This window comes from Conger conger, chromosome 3, assembly GCF_963514075.1.
Source record: "Conger conger chromosome 3, fConCon1.1, whole genome shotgun sequence".
NCBI classification, from domain to species: Eukaryota; Metazoa; Chordata; class Actinopteri; order Anguilliformes; family Congridae; genus Conger; species Conger conger.
Window position 1 is genome coordinate 80354893 of NC_083762.1, and position 21898 is coordinate 80376790.

General features: G+C 44.4%; 5 protein-coding genes across 7 annotated transcripts; 3 read left to right on the forward strand and 2 right to left on the reverse strand.

Annotated features, from left to right (window-relative positions):
* The first annotated feature begins 3829 nt into the window (after positions 1–3829).
* On the forward strand, positions 3830–6620 carry LOC133124997 (gamma-crystallin M2-like). Its single transcript, XM_061236659.1, has 3 exons — positions 3830–3844; positions 4310–4552; positions 6345–6620. The coding sequence occupies exons 1-3, from the start codon at positions 3830–3832 to the stop codon at positions 6618–6620; spliced, it is 534 nt and encodes a 177-aa protein (XP_061092643.1).
* Positions 6621–8506: 1886 nt separating this feature from the next.
* LOC133124993 (zona pellucida sperm-binding protein 4-like) lies at positions 8507–10587 on the forward strand. Of its 3 annotated transcripts, none has more exons than XM_061236649.1 (9): positions 8507–8775; positions 8861–9051; positions 9169–9266; positions 9341–9516; positions 9594–9783; positions 9861–10008; positions 10082–10163; positions 10232–10366; positions 10439–10587. In XM_061236649.1, the coding sequence occupies exons 1-9, from the start codon at positions 8544–8546 to the stop codon at positions 10552–10554; spliced, it is 1368 nt and encodes a 455-aa protein (XP_061092633.1). In that variant the 5' UTR covers positions 8507–8543; the 3' UTR covers positions 10555–10587. The 3 variants fall into 3 exon arrangements, with proteins under 3 accessions (XP_061092633.1, XP_061092635.1, XP_061092634.1); XM_061236650.1 differs by having other exon boundaries at positions 8508–8775; positions 10253–10366; XM_061236651.1 differs by lacking the exon at positions 8861–9051.
* Positions 10588–11918: 1331 nt separating this feature from the next.
* Positions 11919–13076, forward strand: LOC133124995 (gamma-crystallin M3-like). Its single transcript, XM_061236657.1, has 3 exons — positions 11919–12046; positions 12273–12515; positions 12801–13076. Exons 1-3 carry the CDS (start codon positions 12008–12010, stop codon positions 13074–13076), a joined length of 558 nt encoding a protein of 185 aa, XP_061092641.1. The 5' UTR covers positions 11919–12007.
* Positions 13077–15057: 1981 nt separating this feature from the next.
* On the reverse strand, positions 15058–16544 carry LOC133123671 (gamma-crystallin S-1-like). The gene is made up of 3 exons (XM_061234150.1): positions 16536–16544; positions 16049–16309; positions 15058–15327 (listed from the first exon to the last, which is right to left on the reverse strand). The coding sequence occupies exons 1-3, from the start codon at positions 16542–16544 to the stop codon at positions 15058–15060; spliced, it is 540 nt and encodes a 179-aa protein (XP_061090134.1).
* A 2370-nt stretch (positions 16545–18914) lies between these two features.
* Positions 18915–20848, reverse strand: LOC133124926 (gamma-crystallin M3-like). The gene is made up of 3 exons (XM_061236504.1): positions 20834–20848; positions 19479–19718; positions 18915–19190 (listed from the first exon to the last, which is right to left on the reverse strand). Exons 1-3 carry the CDS (start codon positions 20846–20848, stop codon positions 18915–18917), a joined length of 531 nt encoding a protein of 176 aa, XP_061092488.1.
* Positions 20849–21898: the final 1050 nt, after the last annotated feature.

Here is a 21898-nt window from a genome sequence, read left to right on the forward strand (position 1 = left end):
AAAGAAAATATGTTTTATTTCTTGGAATATGAAATATATGAGTTAAGATGTACAAGGCAGGACAAGCACAGGCCAAAGAACAGCAATAACGGTAGCAGAAAGAAATACGAGAGAGCAACCTTTGGATTGGTCCATATTATTTATGTTGTTGTGCTTTTTTATTATTACAATCACTTTGTATTTCTGGATTCTATATTTTAAGCCAGTTATTATAAGTAGTAGTATTATTGCAGGTTATTAGACTTAGCAGGAAACAATCCCCCCTGGGGCAATGTGGGGTTAAGGGCCTTGCTCAAGGGCCCAACAGCTGTGCAGATCTTATCATGGCTTCACTGGGAATCAAACCACCTTGTGGGTCCCTGTCTTGTACCTTAAACACTATGCTACAGGGTGCCCTATTGGATCTGACTAAACATAACATTACAGTTACAAACAGATACCATATAAAATTACAAACATTACAAATTTAAACTGAAATGCATATTCACACGTGAGCTTTGAAATACATATGATAAAAGTACAGTAAATGTGAAGAATAAGCCAAATAACTTTAGCTTCTGTATACTGCCCCTTGCACAAATTAACAACCATTCACAATTGACTGTGACACTAAAGGAGTAATATTGGTCTCAAAAGGGAATTGTACAGTATACGACATCAGTTGAGCAGGTGGTCATTGTTAAAAGAGGAAGTTTGGCGATATTGATCTATAATGAGAGGAAACACTATTGGTGCACTACGGCATGTATCGATTGATGCCAACATTTATCAAATAAATGTGGTATATGACAGCATTTCCTTTCAGCATGTGAAACTGTGTCAAAGGTTACAGCCCAATATAGGACCTTTTTCCCTTGCAGTTTGACATTTGTGGGTAAAGCCTTTGTTAGCAGAGCCATATATATTTTTTACCTGATAAACAACTATCCTAGGAGTTATGAAAAGCTAAATTCAGATACAAGCCTTTCAGATTAAACTAAATCGTTTTTTCAGAGGAATACAGTTGTGTGGGCAAGAACCCATGAATACACATATCCTCCTACAACTCAACAATGAATTATTGTCCCCTGTAGAGAAGAAACCTTTTAAGAAACCCTATCAAAAACCTACTGAAACCCCTACTAAAATGTAGTTGGATATGGAAAACCCATGTTTCTAGCAGATTTGTACATTTGTGGTTTGCACCTGTCCCTTTTCACAGCTCTGCTGTAGGCAAAGAGCAACACCTGGGCAGATTACCGCCCTGATACGGCTGAGCACACCTGTGCATGAGATCAACACTGTCCATAGCACAATGTCTCACAGGTGCCTGAAGCCCAAACGTCAAATCTGAGGCCAACTCTCTGCCAGTTCTGATAACCTCAGCAATATGACCAAGCCTGAAACATTCTCTCTACCAAACCTGATAACCTCATCAATATGACCCAGCCCAAAACATTCTCTCTACCGAACCTGATAACTTCATCAATATGACCCAGCCCAAAACATTCTCTCCACCAGTTCTGATAACCTCATCAATATGACCCAGCCCAAAACATTCTCTCTACCAAACCTGATAACCTCAGCAATATGACCCAGCCCAGAACATTCTCTCTACCAAACCTGATAACCTCAGCAATATGACCCAGCCCAAAACATTCTCACTGCCGAACCTCATAACCTCGATTACCAGGGGGCTGCAATGTCTGTGGTGCAATTTTTGTGGTGTCCTTCCAATCAGCTGTCAATGAAGGCCTTGACAACAAGGTGTGTGGATTCTTCAGCCAATCAATGACTTGAATGAACCACAGGTGCCAAGAACATCCCAAAAACCAGCAGACACTGCAAACCTCCAGGAGTTTGACCCCTGTGCCCTAAACATCCTCCCTAAACACCTGATATCTTGTCAAAGTGACCACGCCCTAGCCCAGAAACACTGACACTGTCAGCAACCATATTTGTGTCAATTAAATGATTAAATCTATACAGTTTGGTGTCCTGTAGACTGTAGAAATATAATTATTCTCAGCCCCATCATATGCCTCGTGGATTATTATATTGCACATTTCTTCTCGTTGATAACTTTGCTTCTGGTCCCATTAGAATTTCCGCAGTCTACTCCAGCCTACTCACATCCCAAACTTCTGTCTCTTAAACCGCCGAACGGTTTCAATCTGTCAGAATAATTGCATCGGTTATGTGGCCACATTTTGAGCAAAAAGGCCATTAAAAATTAATTTCCATCCCGCGAGAAGATCGTGGGTTGGCAAGGACGGAAGGAAGACACACAAATCAAATTCAATGTCGAGGCGGTTGGCTATAAATGCGCGGCAGCTTCAAGAGCCCAGCGGTAACACAGCACACAGTGAAAGGTCTGTACATTTGACCTGTCGGACTCATAAAAACGGCCTAAGAGTAAAACGAACACTAAACATTTCACTGTGTGGGTTTTAGTGGAGCGAGGGGCACTTCAAGGTCTCGGGATGAGACCGCACTGATTGATTTGGAAGGGCTGGGATGTTTGATCTCACCTTTGGTCAAAATGTCAGCCACAAAAAAAAACACTGGAAATATTAGAGGGGGGCCACGTGTGAGCAGTTTGTGGGGCTTCGGATGTCTCATTATAGCTGCACAAGTGGGACACACTCCCGTCGGTTAAAGATCATCCATCCATCCATCCATCCATTACCTGAACCCGCTTATCCTGAACAGGGCCGCAGGGGGGCTGGAGCCCATCCCAGCACACACTGGGCGAAAGGCAGGAATACACCCTGGACAGGTCGCCAGTCCATCCGAGGGCACACACACCATTCACTCACACACTCATACCTACGGGCAATTTAGTCTCTCCAATCAGCCTAACATGCATGTCTTTGGACTGTGGGAGGAAAACCGGAGTACCTGGAGGAAACCCACGCAGACACGGGGAGAACATGCAAACTCCGCACAGAGAGGCCCCGGCCGACGGGGATTCGAACCCAGGACCTCCTTGCTTTGAGAGGGCAGTGCTACCCACTGCACCATCCGTGCCGCCCTGGTTAAAGATCATGTTCAGGCAAAAACTAATTCGCCATTTTAGAAGTCATTAAATACCAGAATAATGTCAGATACGTGGTTATTCTCCAATCAAAAGTGTGAGGTGTGAACGTCATTATGAACATTACACATTACAGCCCTGATAAGCAGGCATCGTCAACTGACGGTCCTCGAGGGCCGAGAACTGCTGTACGTTTCCCAGCCTCCCTTTTCCAGGGAGTCCGGTGTGAAGACAGTCTGGCCAATCAGATTGTTCAGCTAATCACCTGGGAAAAAGAAGAAAAGCAAACATTTACTTAAAAAAAATGATGGCCAGTGGTTGCATGCAATTTTATTAAACATATCTGACTTCACGTGAAGTCCCATATACTGTACAATACTGTGTGCAACCACTGTCCACAGTGTTATTAAGTATTCAACATCATCACAGCAGAGATGTTTTTCTCCCCATCTGAAACAGACAGTCGAAGCCCAGGCACATAGGGGAGTTGTTTTCGAACGGCGATGGACAGACGTCACAGTTTCTGCTGATGTGACACAACGTGCAGGTCAGGCCCGGAGTACAGTAGCTTTCACCCGGCATTGTGATAGTCACGTGAAAACCGAACCAGAACAATACACCAAGGCACGGCGGTACATGACACAGATTTGTTTTTTTTAAATCCCTAATGCTAGAAGGGTATGATTTGAATGACAATACTTTATGCTGCGCAATCACACGGTTGTTTTTTTTTATAAAAGGACAGAGCTTGACCGAGAGAGAGAGACAGAGACAGACATCACCAGGAAAGGTTGTCACCACCCCAGCCCAACCATGACGATGGGAAAGGTAAGGCTAACGGCTAAATAACCTAACATTATTAAATGTAACTTGCCATTCGTTAACTTTATAAAACAAGACTTACTTTTTGCTTTCATTCACTTATTTTAATTTGTAATGATGACATCCAAGGCTCGTTAAAGCTGGAATTTTCAGCAGGGATATCATGATGTACCCTTTGCCTAAACTGGTTTAAGGTGTGTTCTCCACACTTTCAGCTGGTCAACCACCTGTTCACAAGCTGACCAGCCATTAAAGTATAGTCAGCTAATGCACCAGCTTACTCTACCAGCGTGACCAGCTTTTTCCAGCCTTTGACCAACTTTGACAAGCCACAGACCAGCTAGGGCCAGCTTGAAGTGTGGTCAACACAAATTAAACCGTCTTAAACCACCTTAGAATCCCAGACGGCCATAGCTGGAATCGCACCGGGGGGCGGGAATTTGAGTCCGCATTTGTTTCCTTCGCCCGCAGATCATCTTCTACGAGGACAGGAACTTCGGCGGTCGGCACTACGAGTGCAGCAGCGACTGTGCCGACTTCAGCTCCTACTTCAGCCGCTGCAACTCCATCCGCGTGGAGAGTGGCTGCTTCATGATCTACGAGCGCGCCAACTACATGGGCCACCAGTACTTCATGAGCCGCGGGGAGTACCCCGACTACCAGCGCTGGATGGGCATGAGCGACAGCATCCGCTCCTGCCGCATGATCCCCATGGTGAGATGTGGATTACCCGTCTGTGGGGGTTATGAGAAAACATGGCTTTACTGACCCTAGCTTTGCTCTGGCTAGCTTTACTGACGCTAGCGTTACTGTGGCTAGCTGTCTGTTTGGGAAGGGTGGCCAGCACTCACTCCCAATGAAGGACTCGTAAGGCAGCTTGACTCGTGAGGTGTAACAGGCTAAGATGCTGCGGACTTGCGGTTGCAGTTTGTTGCAGTTGCACACCGAGGACCGGGGTTCGATTCCCGGTGCTGCCAAAAGCCAGGTTTGACCGTGGAGAGGCATGATTGGCTCGCAGCTCCAGAGGGAGGGGCTTGGCAGGGTTAGCGGATCGCCACACACAACAGCACCCCGGGCGCCTCGGAATCACGGTCACGAGCACGAGACGAGACGGCTTGAAGAAGGCGTGTCGTTCTCCTTCGGGCCGCTGAGGGACGGGGTGTGGGCGGTGTATCCCCCAGCTAACACTAATTGGATTAGATGGGGTACAACTGGCTACCAAATTGGGAGAAAAAGGGAAAAATCAGAAATAAATTATTTTTAAAAATATGCCCTTCCTGCGTATTTCACTAGTTATGGATTTGATGCTTTAACCTGTGGAAGAACCTATGCACTTGTAAATTAAAAGCATTGATTTATTTATTTATTTATTTAAAAGGGGGACAAGTACAAAGAACATTGACATTTTCTGGGGCAGGGTTTTCCAATGAACTGTACACACGTTGACAGCTTAAGCAAATTTTTGACATTAGTCCCGTGCTGACCATTCTAAATTCTGATTTCATAAGCATCTCGAGTTTACAAATTTTCATGGTTGCAGGTTGCATCTTTCTGCAATCTGTAGTCAAAAGCATTCTGCATTCATTACACAGGCACAAAAATTCCAACATGAAAGGCTAGGAATCCCAGGCCCCCTGAAATAATATTTTTGGGCCCTCTCCTGTGACTATGGGCCCCTAGAATAGGGATGGACAAAGCAGGCGGTATCTGTTTCTGGATTTCAGACCAACTGCTCTTAATTATTTAATTAGCCCAATCATTCACGTGATCAGTAATTTTGTAGCCACATTCTGTGATATAAACAGCAGCTGATAAATGTTCTTGTCTTGTAGAATTTTATTTACAATGGAATGGATCATGGTGCATATGGCTGATTGAGCTGGGGTAATGGTGACAGAATCCTGCATACACACCGGCCCTCCATTACTGGAGTTGCCCATCCCTGCCCCAGAATCGTGATAATTACAATTCATTATTTTTCTGATGCTTTTATCCAAAGCGATTTACAGTTGATTTGATTAAGCAGGGGATAATCCCCCTTGAACAAGTCAACCCCAATGCTGGGGTTAAGGGCCTTGCTCAAGGGCCCAACAGCTGTATGGATCTTATTGTGGCTACACTGGGGCTTGAACCAACCTTCTGGGTCCCAGTCATTAGCCATCACACTACAGGCTGCCCCAGTCATGATCCTTAGCCAGTAGGATACAGGTTGTCCCAGTCATGTACCTTAGCCTCTAGGCGACAGGTTGTCCCAGTCAAGCCCCTTAGCCACCAGGCTACATGCTGCCCTAGTCATGTTCCTTAGCCACAAGGCTACAGGCTGCCCCTGTCATGTTCCTTAGGCACTAGGCTACAGGCTTCCCCAGTCAAGCCCCTTAGCCACTAGGCTACAGGCTGCCCCAGTCATGTTCCTTAGCTACTAGGGCTACAGGCCTGATCCCCATCCCCGCACAGCAGATGTATTGGTGTGATGTATCACCCTGACGTTCTCTCCATCGCCCCGCAGTACCGCGGGAACTACCGCATGCGTCTGTACGAGCGCTCGGACCTGGGCGGCCGGATGATGGAGCTGATGGACGACTGCCCCAACATGATGGACCGCTTCCACATGTCCGACTTCCACTCCTGCAACGTGATGGACGGCCACTGGCTGATGTACGACCAGGCCAACTACAGGGGGCGCCACTTCTACCTGCGGCCGGGGGAGTACCGGCGCTACAGCGACTGGGGCGGCATGAGCCCGCGCATCGGCTCCCTGCGACGCATCACCGACTTCAACTGATCCGCCCCCGAAACCGTCCCGCTATGTCTCTGCTCCCAATAAACCTGGATGTCTATAAATTTAAAAAAAACCCTGTCTTTTGTGTGGCCTTTATTGCCAAGAGGCTCTCCAATGTTATGGAGAAAAGATTGTTGTGAAATTTATCTGGCCTGATTTCATACAAAAAAAAGCACAACTGGCAGTTAGCACGTAATGACTTTTAAGCATCAACCTATACAAGTTACACTAATTACACTGTTACAACATAAATAAAAGGTAGAGTAAAGAGAGTGCAATGCTTTATTAACACAACACGTCAAAACAAGGCTTTTTAGGCCAACAGGTTTATCCCCGTTAATTGTGGTTTCAGGACTCTCCCTCTCACTCCACGGACTGTATTCAGGTGCCATGTGTGTGTTTAGCAGTCCCTGCATCAATGAGCTCAAATGTCATTGTAGTTCCAGAACTGTACAGCATGTCAGCTGTGAGATGGCCTGCCGTGGGTAGAGGTCATTCTTTATGTCCTGCCTTCAGGCCCCACAAAACAAACCATCTGAGGTCCCCTGACACGCCCGCTGGAGGGATTAGCTGAATGAATCGCAGCTGAATCTGTCCATACCATGAGAATACTGCTGACTGGAAAACCTATTGAGCCTCGCCAAACAATGGCAAGAGTTCCCACAAACTGTCTCATGAGCCACTGTCAAAGCAGACGACCACTTCATGAATTACCCTGCAATTATGTTAAATTGCAGTACATGCATGAAAGTGCACGACACTTCTGCCAGTTAAGGATTCGAGAACAAGCGGTGTGTAAATTCTTTTGCCAATCGAAGACTTAAGTGAACCGAGAACATCCAGACACTGCAGCCCTCCAGGACTGGAGTTAAACCTGCAGACACTGCGGCCCTCCAGGACTGGAGTTAAACCTGCAGACACTGCGGCCCTCCAGGACTGGAGTTAAACCAGCAGACACTGCGGCCCTCCAGGACTGGAGTTAAACCAGCCGACACTGCGGCCCTCCAGGACTGGAGTTAAACCTGCAGACACTGCAGTCCCCCAGGACTGGAGTTTGACACCCCTGTTTTAGAGTCTAAATTACATAGGGGTGTCAAACTCCAGTCCTGGAAGGCCGCAGTGTCTGCTGGTTTTTGGTGTGTTTCAGCACGAGAGGTACATTTCCAAGTCTTTCATTAGCTAAAGAGTCCACACACCTTGTTCTCAAGGCCTTAATTGGCTGCTGATTGAAAGGAAACCACAAACACCTGTAGACACTGTGGCCCTCCAGGACTGGAGTTTGACACCCTGTTCTAGACCAATCCACTCAGTGTAGTGTGGTAATGTGTTGAACAGTGGGATAACACCAGTATTCCTGGTCTCTATCAAATTATCTTTTCATTACAATAACCTGTTTTGATATCCAAAATGGAAATTTTATTAGTGTGACAAACGCAAACTGCAGAGTGTGAGTATGTTAACCAGCATAGTTGTCTCCAACACTGGTCCTGGAGATTTATAGAGTCAGCTGGATTTTTCTTGTTAATCAGCACTTAATTCATCAATTAATCAATGATTACACAGTTATCTCACCTCACCCGGATACCTGGGTCTCAACAGGGAACTGATTTTAAGGTGACAACAAAAACCAACAGACCCAGTAGCTCTCCAGGACCAGGGTTGGGCACTACTGAACAGCAGCTGGAAACCTGCAATCATGATGTTTTGTAATACTCCAGATGAATTTTACTCCAGTGAACTGAATTAATGAGGTAAATCCACTGTTGAGATTACACATACTGATATGGATCAAGGTGCGGCTTATTGCAGAGGTCAAATAATCACGTGGACTTCTCATTGCCTAATTACCCAGCTGAAACAATCAGAGTCCAAGGGTATTTTAAGTCTAGAGGGCCAAGTTTGTCTTGTGATTTACCTTCTGTTATTATGGCATGTTTTGGGTATAGGGTACAGCTTGGAGTATGGCTATGTGTTTTGGGCTTTGTGTTGGCACAGGATCAAAGTAAATATTTTGGATCAGAAGGTTCTGATGGTGCTTTTGATAGATGCCAAGTCGGTGACTTTGCCAGAGTGCCATGTGGAGACCCTGATATTAGTGGTGCTGGCTGTGAAGCCCTCAACTGCTGCTTTGACCAACAGTGTTACTACGCAAATGAAGGTTATTGAGTTGTATGTTACCAACTTGATCAGTTCTCAAAATGCCTGCTATTGTCTAGTTAATGCTCCTGCCCTTTCTGCTACAGTTACTGTCCACTGTCTCCGGGATGGTCAGTTCAAGGTTGTGGTGTCCAGAGCTGCCACTTTTCCTATGCTTGACCTTGGTTCTGTCAACTTGCTGGAGGGTCAGAGTGATGGTTACTGTGGTCCTGTTAGTGCCTCCCCTGCTTTTGCAGTGTTCCAATTTCCAGTCAATGCCTGTGGAACCACAGTGAGGGTGGGTTATCGTCATAGAAATACAGCTGCTCTGTTTTAATGAGTTGGTGAACAAGAAATGCCACCTTTAGCATATTGTTGCTTCTCTGTATGACTCGCCTCCTTCCCCTATCTTCAGGTGGAAGGGGATTATGTGGTCTATGACAACAGGATGTCCTCCACATATGAAGTGGGGGTTGGTCCTTTAGGCTCCATCACGAGGGACAGTGTTTATGAGTAAGTGGTGGTGGGTTTTTGACATTGAGCATTTTCTCTGCTTTGGTTGCTGACTTCTGGTTCCTGTTCTCCAGACTGGACTTCCAGTGCAGGTACTTTGGCAGTGAGGTGGTTAGCCTGGTGGCTGAGGTGAATACGGTGCCTCCTCCCCTTCCAGTAACTGCTCCAGGGCTCCTTCGTGTTGAGCTCAGACTGGCTAGTGGGCAATGCGGGGCCAAAGGAGAAAAGGGAGTGCAAGGATGCAGTGACGGTAACCAGAATCTGTAAGAATATAAATTTAAAACTGCCCTATCGCCATGGAGTAGTAACCCTTCCTTCCCTCTGTAGCGGAGGTCTATAGTGACTACTACAGAGATGCAGACTACCCTGTGACCAAGGTGCTCCGGGAACCTGTGTATGTGGAAGTGCGGATTCTGGAGAGGACCGACCCACACCTTGTCCTGCTTCTGGAAGACTGCTGGGCAACCTCAACCTCTAGCCCCCTTAGCCTGCCCCAGTGGAGCCTCTTGATTGATGGGTAACTGGCAACCTGGGTACTCTTCAATTTCCCTCTGCCCCCTCAAAATGCTCAATGGGAGTTTCCCCCCCCCCCAGGTGTCCCTACCATGATGACCGTCACCAGACAACCTTGGTTCCTGTGGATGGCTCTTCTGGACTTCCCTTCCCCACCCACTACAAGCGGTTCATTGTGCAGATGTTTACGTTTGTGGATCCTGCATCCTATGTTCCACTGAAGGAAATGGTACTTCATCTGTACAATTACGGCTCAATTTCCTGCACCATCCAGCAGCCTTAGATCTGGTCTCTCTCCCCAGGTCTACATCCACTGCAGTACCCAAGTTTGCTACCCTTCTGCTTCTGACCGCTGTGAACAGCGATGCAGTGGCAGAAGACAAAGTGAGTGGTGCCTGGGAGTTGTAGTTCTAGGAGTTTATAAGGTGAAATGACTACATTCCTACCAATAGGTTTAATTTTCACCACCCCAGGGAGGTCGATTGTTCCTGTAGGGAAGCGGTCCATAGAGGAAAAGGCTGTGGTTACCAGTAAGGCAGTGATGGTTACCACTACAGAGCCCTCAGGCCAGAGGCTGCACAGTGAAGGTATGTGATTTTTGGTTTTGCATTTCATGATCGCCTTCTGTTGTGCTATAATGGGTGTTCTCTTGCTTCCAGTGTCCCCGTCTCTTGGTTTTGGCCTCCTGGGAGTTGCTGCCTGTGTCATGCTGATCTCTACCCTGGCGCTGACCGTTGTGTGTACGAAGCGATCGCAGTTGGAACCAAAGGTGTAAAATGTTACAAAAATAAAGCTCTTATGGAAAATGCGCTGTGGTCTGTCTCTTCCTGGTTTAAAGTTTTTCCCAAATCTATATACAATCATTGCGTTTCAAGTCTGACCAGAAACTCCTGCAGTACCTTCAAGGACCCAGGGTTTAAGCAACTGTGGCTGCTTGCCAATGATCAAAATGTATGGTTTCATACTGTTGTGTTCAGAACTTTAGGAGGCAATTTATGCTGTAAATATTCCTTTTTATCCATGGTAATATTTGCTCCTAAAAGTTCTCCATTAAACCCATTATTTTTTGGCCACAAACTTTGGAAATTTTTTTTTTTTTTTTTTACATTTCAAAATTCAATCGACAGAATTTAAAATGCCAAGAATAAATCAAAGAATCCCTATTTAAAGTTATAAAATTGATTCATTTGTATAAGCCTTTTTTATTTTGCTACTGCTGTATACTACAGCACTGACCTTTCCTACACAAGCAGCTTCTCCAAAAGGTGTGACTAGACCAATGAAACTTTATGCTCTGATTTAACTGAATTTGAACAGGAACATTTCATCCAGTCTGTTTTAACCTCCCACTCTGCCATGGGATATGTCTTGACCTCAGTGTGTCAACCTCAGTTTAACATCTCATGTGAAAGCCCGTGTCTCCTACTGGGCATATTTGACCAGAGGGAAGGTCGTCCCCTGCTGGCCAACCAATGTCACTTCCAGCAGCTGCAAAATTACAAAATTAAGCCCTCATCTGCCAATTGCTTCTGCATCATCCTAGTGCTTGCTAAATAGGCAGCTAACTTAGCATTTAACTGCCAATAAAATCTTGGCAATGGACACCGAGAGTATACATACACCGCTACATTCATTTTTATTTTATCAACTGTTCGTAGTAATGGCCGATAAAATAAATGTAAAATGTAAATCACAATCTACATTCTACAGTGAGTGCGGTTGCAAGGCTTAGTTGTGAAAACGATAAACCGACATTGGTTACAACCTTTTATATTATAACACTGCTCAACACTGCTTCGGTTTTAATGGTTTCTAATTGTTGTAATTCATTGACAGATAAGAAGTGATTGGTCCACTATGAGTAACACTAAAATACGTTTGCAGGGAAGGGACATTCCTTTTGAACCTGTTTCATTCTTGGACATTACTGCAATCCCCTCAGGGAGAGCAAACCTTGCCTTGATTTGGACCACTTCACAGAGTTTGCATAATAATTCAGCGGTACGCTTGTTTAGCAGTTGACAAAGGGTATGCTTATGTTGCCATAGGCCAAACAGGCGCACCAGTAATGTATGGATGACCTCCATTGTCACAATCTGCTTGGCTCTGTTCAGCAAAATGCATTCTGCTGACTCAACAGTTCCAACAATTTGAATAACAACACACGACGAGACCAGGTTTTGTTCTCTTCCCTCCTATATAAACGAGGGGCATGCCGCAACTTGGACATGCCAACTGAACAACATCAAACCTCCAACATGGGCAAGGTGAGATTCATACATTTCCTCTCTCTCTCTCTCTCTCTCTCTCTCTCTCTCTATCCATCTATCAACAGTATCTGTTTGTCTATCTGTCAATGATAAACTCTTATAAACAGCATTGGCTACACAGCAATCAGATTACTTGTCAGTTTTGGTGATGTCATATTTCTCAGTTTTCTCAGGTGACGTTGTTTCATATTTATGAAGTACGAGTCATTCGCCATTCTTGCAGATCATCTTCTACGAGGACAGGAACTTTGCCGGTCGCCACTATGAGTGCAGCAGCGACTGTGCCGACTTCAGCTCCTACTTCAGCCGCTGCAACTCCTGCAGGGTGGAGAGCGGCTGCTTCATGATCTACGAGCGCGCCAACTACATGGGCCACCAGTACTTCATGAGCCGCGGGGAGTACCCCGACTACCAGCGCTGGATGGGCATGAGCGACAGCATCCGCTCCTGCCGTATGATCCCCAGCGTAAGACAGCCAATCCAATGAATTACCCACAATGCAAATACCCTCAAAAAGCCAAAAAGTGTCATCAAGCACTTTAGTATTATATCGAGACTTAAAAATCGTTTTCTCTTTTCTTAAAGTCTTAAGACCTTAAATAAGACAACAATGTTGCCAAGACGGTAAGATAGCTTGTCTCATTTCAAAATTTGCCAATTGGAGAAGAAAAGTTTGCTTGTCACGCAAACAGTAACTTAAAACAAGAGACAAAGTGAACATATTATTAATATGTAATGAAATATTTTTCAGTACCGCGGATCCTACAGGATGAGGATCTACGAGAGGGAGAACTTCGGTGGTCAGATGTATGAGATGATGGATGACTGCGACTCCTTCATGGACCGTTACCGCATGTCCGACTGCCAGTCCTGCCACGTGATGGACGGCCACTGGCTGATGTACGAGCAGCCCCACTACAGAGGCAGGATGATGTACATGAGGCCCGGGGAGTACAGGAGCTTCAGAGATATGGGATACAGCAACATGAGATGGATGTCCATGAGGCGCATCATGGATAGCTGTTAAAAAACTTTCAAGCACATTTTTGTTTACATGTAAAGATGTAAAATAAACTGTGAATGTAACAAAGGTCATTGGGGCTGTTTTTTTAAATGGAAACAATACATGTCTCGCCTTACTGAGGAGAAAAAACTATTTCAACAAAATGGCTGCCATCCAACAGCTGCCATTCCTACACAGTATGAAGAGTGGTTTGTCAGTAATACATTTAGACTAGTGGGACACAAAACCATGAGATGTAAAAGGAACATTTCTTCTGCTATTGCTTTGACTAGTCATAAAATTGGCACCCTCATACAGTAAAGCAAAGGCATCAGAGAGGAAGCACTTAAAAATGAGTGGACCTAAAATGGCCACTTGGGGTACCTCTTGTCATTATTTCATGTAATTCAAGGAACCATTGTAGTAGCTAAACTTGGTCAATTGCAATTTAAGAGTTGAAAAATGAAAATGTCCACAGCCGGATTTGAGCCAAGTATCTCTGCTTTGTCTGTCTGACACCTTATCTACTAGACTGAATATCATTTGCTTGCGCAAGTCTATTTCATCATTTTGAATTATACAGCAGGAAAGGTATCTCATGCGCTCAAGAACAGTAACTTGTATGCATGAGAAAGGGTGAAATAAGCTCCCATATAATTTTAAAGTAATTATATATTTAAATATTATGCCCACATTAATTATGTAGCCTATAGGCTATTGGGCCATTTATAGTTCAACACATTTAGGGCTATAACAGACAGCTATTGTGGTACTGTTGTCAGCTGTAGCCTAACAACTGTAGACATGCACACAAACCTCCTTGACACAATTGAGACAATGGGGCGCTGAGAACATATTTGATGAGTAAATTCCATAGCTTTCAAATAACCAATTAAAATGGTTCAAATTAGGCTATATTAAACCAATTCTAGAAACGAACACATTAATACAACTGTACATAGGCTAGCACCCTTTACATGAAAAACATTAGCACATTGGCTTCTTTGGTCCAGTTGTTAAGGGGTCTGGTTTCTATTTCTATTCTAATGACGTGTTATTATGTGTTAAACGACTGCAAATGAATAGCCTATAAATAAAGTGGGCAGAGTATTTAAATATATAATGACTTTTAAAAGTCACATGGCAGGTTATTTTATGTAATTTAATGGCCCGTTGTAGTAACTAAACTAGGTAAATTGCAATTTAAGAGTTGAAAAATGAAAATGCCAGCAGTCAGGATTTAAACAGAGGATTTTTGCTTTGCTAGTCAGATGCCATATCCTCTAGACCAAATAACTTTAATCGTGAGCACGAGACACTTCACAATTTTTTTAATTTATTTCAATACCCTTTACAGGCTCCTGCAATTGAACTTGAACTTCAAGAAAATGCATTTTTACCTTTCTCATGTTGATGCAAAGGTAATACATGGTAATAAAGCTTACAAACAACAATAAAATACTATACTATACGCTATAAATGAATTTTCAGAATATAATGACAATCTTTATCATGATAAAAGGTGGTTTGGGGTAAAACAAACATCTTTATGTGACACAAAAGGTGCTTCGGTGGTATTTGGACAGAATCACAGTAAATCATTTTAAGAAAAGACAGCCAGCTACCTAGCTAGTATGATTTAAAAATGAGTACAGTATGCTTAATTGTCTGGACCATTCATTGTATTGTAACAGCAGTAGTAGTACAGAAGCAGGTGTGGAATTTGTGTTGCTGTTGAGTCTGTGAGCACAGGGTTCTATGTTTGAATAGTGTGAGTATAGATATAGTGAATTAATTCATTTATAAAAAAAAACGAATCTATTAATGTATGAGGGGAAAAAAACAAATATCACCTCCTGTACTGTAATACATAAGAGCAACGATCAGTGGCGAATATTAAATGAAACAAGAAAACATTTGATGTAGTTAACTAGGCTTTATTTTTTCCCAGATCCCCCCCTCCCCTCCCCCACCCGTAAGGAGCACCAGTGAATAATCATGACAGTTAATGTACAATCCGTCTCATGGAGCCGATCCTGGAGCTCACGGCGCCCCAGTCGTTGAACCTCCGGTACTCTCCCGGCCTCAGCAGGTACTGGCGCCCCCTGTAGTTGGGGTGCTCGAAGAACAGCCAGTAGCCGTCCATCACGTTGCAGGAGTGGATGTCGTTGTACCGGAAGCGGTCGTACAGGGACGGGCAGTCCTCCGAGAACTCCATCATCTGGCCGCTGAAGTCCATGCGCTCGTAGATCCTCATCTTGTGAGAGCCTTGGTACTATGGGGGGAGGGGGGTGGAAAGGGACATCTTGAATGAATGTGCCTTTGAATGAAGACACCATCATAGGTTTCGTCCTCTAGCTCCTGGGTTTTGTGTCTGGGGACACCTGAGGGCCCTTGAAGACACTATAGAGGGTCACTGGTCAGACTTGATATGCAATGACTTTACCTGTACACAGATTTGTGAAAATATGTAAAAATATAAAACTTGGGGGGGCTCTGGATCCAAAAAGGTTGCTTTCCTTTTTGTTCTGCCAAAGTCGAGAAAAACTTTTAACGAAGGGCCATGTTAGGATTGGAAGGTGGGTCTTGTTGGAAGTGTACGTATATCAGTCCAGAATTTGTATACAATTAAAAATTATGTAAGACTCAAACCATGTCAAACCATGGTTTCAAAACATAGCTGGTCAAACCATGTACTATGGTTTTCATACTATGTTGAAAACCTGCATTTCTTTGTAGAGGACATATTAAAATATATATTTTCACAAGTTAACGTGTTTTTGTCATCCTCGACCAGGGATCACCAAGCCATGGTCATCGATGGCCAAGAACTGCTGGTCTTCCACCCTTCCCTTACCCGGGGGTCAAAACGAGGGCCTGATTCGGAGATTCCCGCCCTAGACACCTCGGGAGGATACCCATCTTATTCCTCTGCGCTCTGCGTAACTCCTAAAACTAAAAGAACCGAGCCGAAACGCCGCGGACGGACAGCGTACCTGGGGGATCATGCGGCAGGAGCGGACGCAGTCGTTGAAGCCCATCCAGCGCTGGTAGTCGGGGTACTCTCCCTTCATCAGGAAGTACTGGTAGCCCATGTAGCTGGGGCGCTCGTACACCATCCAGCCGCCGCTCTCCACGCGGATGGAGTTGCAGCGGCTGAAGTGGGAGTGCAGGTCGCCACAGTCGCTACTGCACTCGTACGAGCGGCCCTGGAAGTTTCTGTCCTCGTAGAACACGATCTGAAAAACGGAGCGGAGCTTTCGTTGGAAACCCGACCGATCCGGCAGCACAACCCGCCCACCCCCGGAGCTCGGTCCTCCCCCCCCCACCCCCACCACCACCACCAGAAGCAGAATGAACCCCACAGTTTGAAACGAACCGGACCCAGTGGAAAAAAACCCGCGGGCCTCACCGCCTTCGGTTAAACGGCTTACGGAAATATGCGGAGGCACAAAAGATGCATAGCAAAACAAGCAGCCTTACCTTTGCCATGGTGTCGGCTAATTTTGGTCACACTGCAACGGGGGTCGGACGAGTGCCAGAGCTTTATATACCCCGCAGGAGGGCTCGCATTGTCATGCAAATGTTAAATAACTTTACATGTCAGCTTTTTTTTTCTGAAAGGCATGCGCCGCCAACGCCACTGCCAGACGACAAAAGATGTGAGTTCAAGGTCTGGGAAACGGGCTCACTGCCACGCGCACAAAGGCCACTGACAATGCTAAGCTTGTTGACTCTGTCTGCGGTTGTGTGCGTTTTTTTCTTTTTGTGGGCAACACTTGAAGTTAGAAGGTGTAAATGTGTGTTTTATGATGACTGCGTTTGTGTTAATAATGTGTCACTGTCAATTTGATATTCACGGCTGTGATTTGCTACTATGACAAAATAGTTCATATAATTTGAATTTGGTTATTACCAAAAAAAAAGCTGACAGTTGACATTAAATCGTGCCTTCCCAAAAATATTCCTGTTTTGGATTTAGAACAAATTATCTGTTCATCTACTGCTTTTTCACATGTGCCTGTAAAGTCTAATTTCAACAAATCCCAATATTGTCATCTGGGGCACCATATGGGGGGGGGGGGGGGGGTCCCTGACTGAAAGGGGTCCTCAAGAAATTGTTCTGTTATTGTGCAGGGATGACATGGCCTGTATCTTCTCATAGGGCCCTAAATCCCACCCATGATTGTCATGATGTTTTATAAAAAATACACAGGAGATCTGAAACCCTACACACATAGCCATGGACCTGATCTCTCATACTATTATGATATTAGACTCATGATCAGAAACTCAAGGGATGTGATGTTTGATCATGATTATAGTTTAGTATTCTGATGATAAATAAACCATAGTCCAGGGGTGTCAAACTCCAGTCCAGTCTGCCAGGCCACCGTATCTCCTGGGCTTCAGTTTGTATCACCATGAGTGAGTAATTTAAGTCTTTGACTGGGTGACTAGTCCCCACTCCTTGTTTTCTCGGCTTCAACTGGCTACTGAATGAGAAGTTTGAGAACCCTGTAGACATTTTCAAAAAATTCCCATAAGTTTCTGAGAAGAAATACTTAAAGTAATGTTAAGGGTCATATCTTGCCTATGCCTTTAGCAGACCTATGCCTTTGTATTTCCAGTGAATTTTGAAAATGAAAGAGCAATGTAGTACAGGGGTGCAGAAATCGGTGTGCATCCTGGTTTTTGTTCCATCAGTGGTGTGCCGGTTCACAGGTAGCCAATGCAGATATTTTAGGATTGGTGTGATATTACCTGGTCTTTTGGTTCTAGTCAGCGGTCTGGCAGCTGCATTTTGGACTAACTGCAGATACTGTAGTGTTTTATTTGGCTGCCTAGACAGTAATGAATTGCGGTCAAAAAGGCCTGATGTAATGAACATGTGTGCAAGTGTTTCTGCATATTGGATGAATTAGTTGCTTTTTTTAAAATTGAGAGGCAGACATCTTTTGGACAACCCGTCTTTGATTTCACTGATGCTGGCCTCTAAATGGGAGACCTACTTTTGGTCCCCAGGCTTCACCAATACATATACTGTATGTGTGTATCATCTGCATAGGAGTGGAAATATAGGTTGAACTTACAGAGCACATTTGCAGTGGTAATGTGTACAAGGAAAACAAAAGTGGTCCAAGGATAGAGCCCTGGGGGACGCCTTCAGTTACATTTGAGTGTTCTGAGAGCTCTTCGTCTAGCTGTACAAATTGGTACTTGTGTGATAAGTGTGGTCTGATCTATGAAAGGACCTGGCTGCAGAGCCAAACATACATCTCAAGTGTAAGATTAGTGATCCTAGATGATGGACCGAGTCAAATGCCGCAAGCAAATGAGCACAAGGAAGGACAGAGAGCCACCGTCAGATGCCAACAATCATGACTTTGGCAAGTGCAGTTTCTGTAGAATGGTGTAATGGGAAGTGCTGTTGTTGCATGAGGCTATCATTATCTGCTGTACATGGTTCTAGAGGCTACTGTTGTGATGTTAGATGCCAAACTTACATAAGAGTTGGTTCCATTAATGAAATGAAATATGTTTATCAGTAATTTGCAGTCATACTTTCTGGCAGAGAAGTGAGGCTGTTGCTACTGTACAACATAAACTATGTGATATGTTCTCTAAGTAAATCATACAGAAACTATGAAACTGGTACATTTTCTCCTTTCAGATTGTTACGAAGTATTATAGAAAATCATTGACAGTTGATGGCAGCTTTGCTGTAGTTGATCATGTTTTCTTGATATTAAGCTCTAAGAGATTAATGGGAACACTAGGTTTGGTGCAATGGAAATAAAGTAAAATTAATTAGCTTTTTTAAAGGAGGCTTTATTAAAAATCTACTGCTCAAACAGTAAATTAACAAGAGTCCATGATGCGCCTCATGGACATCCATCTCATGTTGCTGTGTCCCATATCTCTGAAGCTCCTGTACTCCCCGGGCCTCATGTACATCATCCTGCCTCTGTAGTGGGGCTGCTCGTACATCAGCCAGTGGCCGTCCATCACGTGGCAGGACTGGCAGTCGGACATGCGGTAACGGTCCATGAAGGAGTCGCAGTCATCCATACACTCATGCATCTGACCACCGAAGTTCTCCCTCTCGTAGATCCTCATCCTGTAGTTTCCTCTGTACTGTAAAACAACCCCAAGATCATTAATATAGTACCCAAATATGAACACACAAGCCTTAAAATAAACACTCAAGATACTTACAAATGAAAAACCTGTTTCCCCTTTTCTCTAGCCTAGGATAAGGATATGATACTAGCTTATCCTTGTGGAAAATGCTGTATGTATCTGTCCTAAAACTAAAGTATGACTTAGTATATTAGTATGGTAGTATATTTAGAAAAAGGTCTCAAATGCAGACCAGTAAACAAACTGCTGTAAAATCGAGAAAGGTGAGATTCATTCAGTTACCATGGGGATCATACGGCAGGACCTGAAGCAGTCGCTCATGCCCATACGGGAGTAGTCGGAGTACTCTCCCCTCCTCAGGAAGTACTGGTTGCCCATGTAGTTGGAGCGGTCGTAGACCATGAAGCAGCCACTCTCCACCCTGCAGGAGTGGCAGCGGCTCAGGTAGGAGCTGAAATCGGCACAGTCGCTGCTGCACTCATAGTGGCGACCGCCAAAGTTCCTGTCCTCGTAGAAGATGATCTGCAAACAGATAACAACAGCTGCTGTAATAACCGGAAAGATCTCTCCCTCTAAATACACTCAGTATTTGAATTTCATGCCTATCGAGCTGAAAAAGAACAGCTTTTGAAAAAGAACAAGTTTTTTAAAAATAACATTTAACATTTTTCCCTTTTTTCTCCCAATTTGGTAACTAATTATTCCCTATCTGACCTGATTAGTGGATGGGGACACACTGGGGACACACCGCCTTACAACTCCGTCTCTTTGCGGCCCAGTAGGATCTTGTGACCCTGAGAGCGACACGCTTTCTCCAAGCCGTTTCGTCTCAATTAGGCCCGGGGTCCAGGGCGCTGTATGCGGCGATCCCTACTAACCCTACCAAGTCCCTCCCCTGGAGCAGCGAGCCAATTATGCCGCTCCACGAGAGCCAGCCAAACTCGGCTTTTTGGCAGAACCAGGAATTGAACCCCGGTCCTCGGTCTGCAACTGCAATGAACTGCAACCGCAAGTTTGCTATGGCGCCACCTGCCACCGCGGCTCCTCCAAGCTTGGTTTCTGAAACGGCTGGTAGTTGGTTGACCACTTCCGACTAGCTCCCAGCTCTACATGGTTTAGCTGGTTGACCAGTTCAGACCAGCTTCCAGGTTGACATGGTTTGACCAGTTATGTTTTGAAACCATGGTTTGACCAGCTTGATCAGCTCAGACAAGCTACCAGCTGTAGTTGTTCGACCAGCTCATACCCAGCTTGGCCATGATGGTTGACCAGCTCATACCCAGCTAGACCAGCTTATGAAGCTTTACCAGCTCAATTATGAAGCTGACATAGCTGGACTTTCCAGCAGGCCATGCAATCATTTAAAATTCAGTTTTGTCAAAGATAAAAATTCAAACACCTGGTAACATTGTGTTTGAGAACGAATATTTAGGTGTTATTCGGTACTATGAATCATACTTAAGAATAACCCTTAGTTCATTGTTCATTGTACTATATGACATGCACAATGAGCTATATGTATTATGTATAGCTAAGATGTCAAATGGCTCTGGCCGTTTGAGAAATAAAAAAAATATTACATTTGTAATATGCCTTCGCTAAAATAGCGTTTTGAAATTACACAAAGTTTCACTTACCTTGCCCATGGTCATGGTGAATGTCAATCGTTGTTAGAATTGCACAGGTCCTTCGCAGACCTCCTGTGTCATTTATACCTGACTCCACATCCAAAGAATCTGGGGCTCCATTGTGGAAAGTCCTGACTTAGCGATATGGCAGGGCGTGGGGCTGTATGGCACAGTCCACATTGTCTCTATAGGGTCTTTATTCTTCACTGGTGCCTGTGTGCAGTGAGGCCCATGTCTATATTGTTCCTCTTGAATTGCAGAGAAAAGGGAACATTCTACACCATATGGCTATTTGAAGTCACAACAATGTAGTTTACAGAATAAATAAACTTGCATTGCACCTGTCTGAATATTTCCTTTTGAAAAATGAAAGAAAAATCTTTGGTATATACAATTTTTTGATGTAGTAATGAAATATTTTGGCCTGTTTATGCACCATGGTATCTATGCGTAAGCAGGATAAATCTTACAGAAACAGAGCATTCATTCCATATTTTATGTCATTAAAACACTGTCAACATGTCACAGCAAAGTTACAGAAACAACACTGGCCAAACATCATTTTCTTTTTTTCAATCATATTCTCATCTTGTTGTCGAATCAATGTGGCCTAATGAGATAAATGTGCCTGATTTTTCACAACTAGTCACTCAATCTGAGGAAGAACAGACTGAAGGGACACTCATCAAGTCTATTTCAGAGGTGGGAAATCCTGGTTCAGAAAGTGAAAGTTCTCTGTAGTACTATGTTCCAATCACCTGGGTTTGCTACTGAGCACAATTTTTCAGCTAGGATGTAGAAGTACCGAAATCTTCTGGCTGGGTTCATGGGTGGAAGAAACACATAGCAGGACATTTGCTTTCTGACCCCAGGACTTTCCTCATCTGGCCTATTCCTATATTTGCACTTTGTTTTGGTTGCAGTTAGATGAGAGAAGCCTGCATCACACTGATACGAATGGAACTGGAGCTGAGTTTTCCCTGCCATCTTTGCTGATATTCTCGGTCTGCAAGTTAGCCAGATGTCTGAGCGTGGCATGCGAGTGACATGAGGTCACTTCACGATTAAAACAAT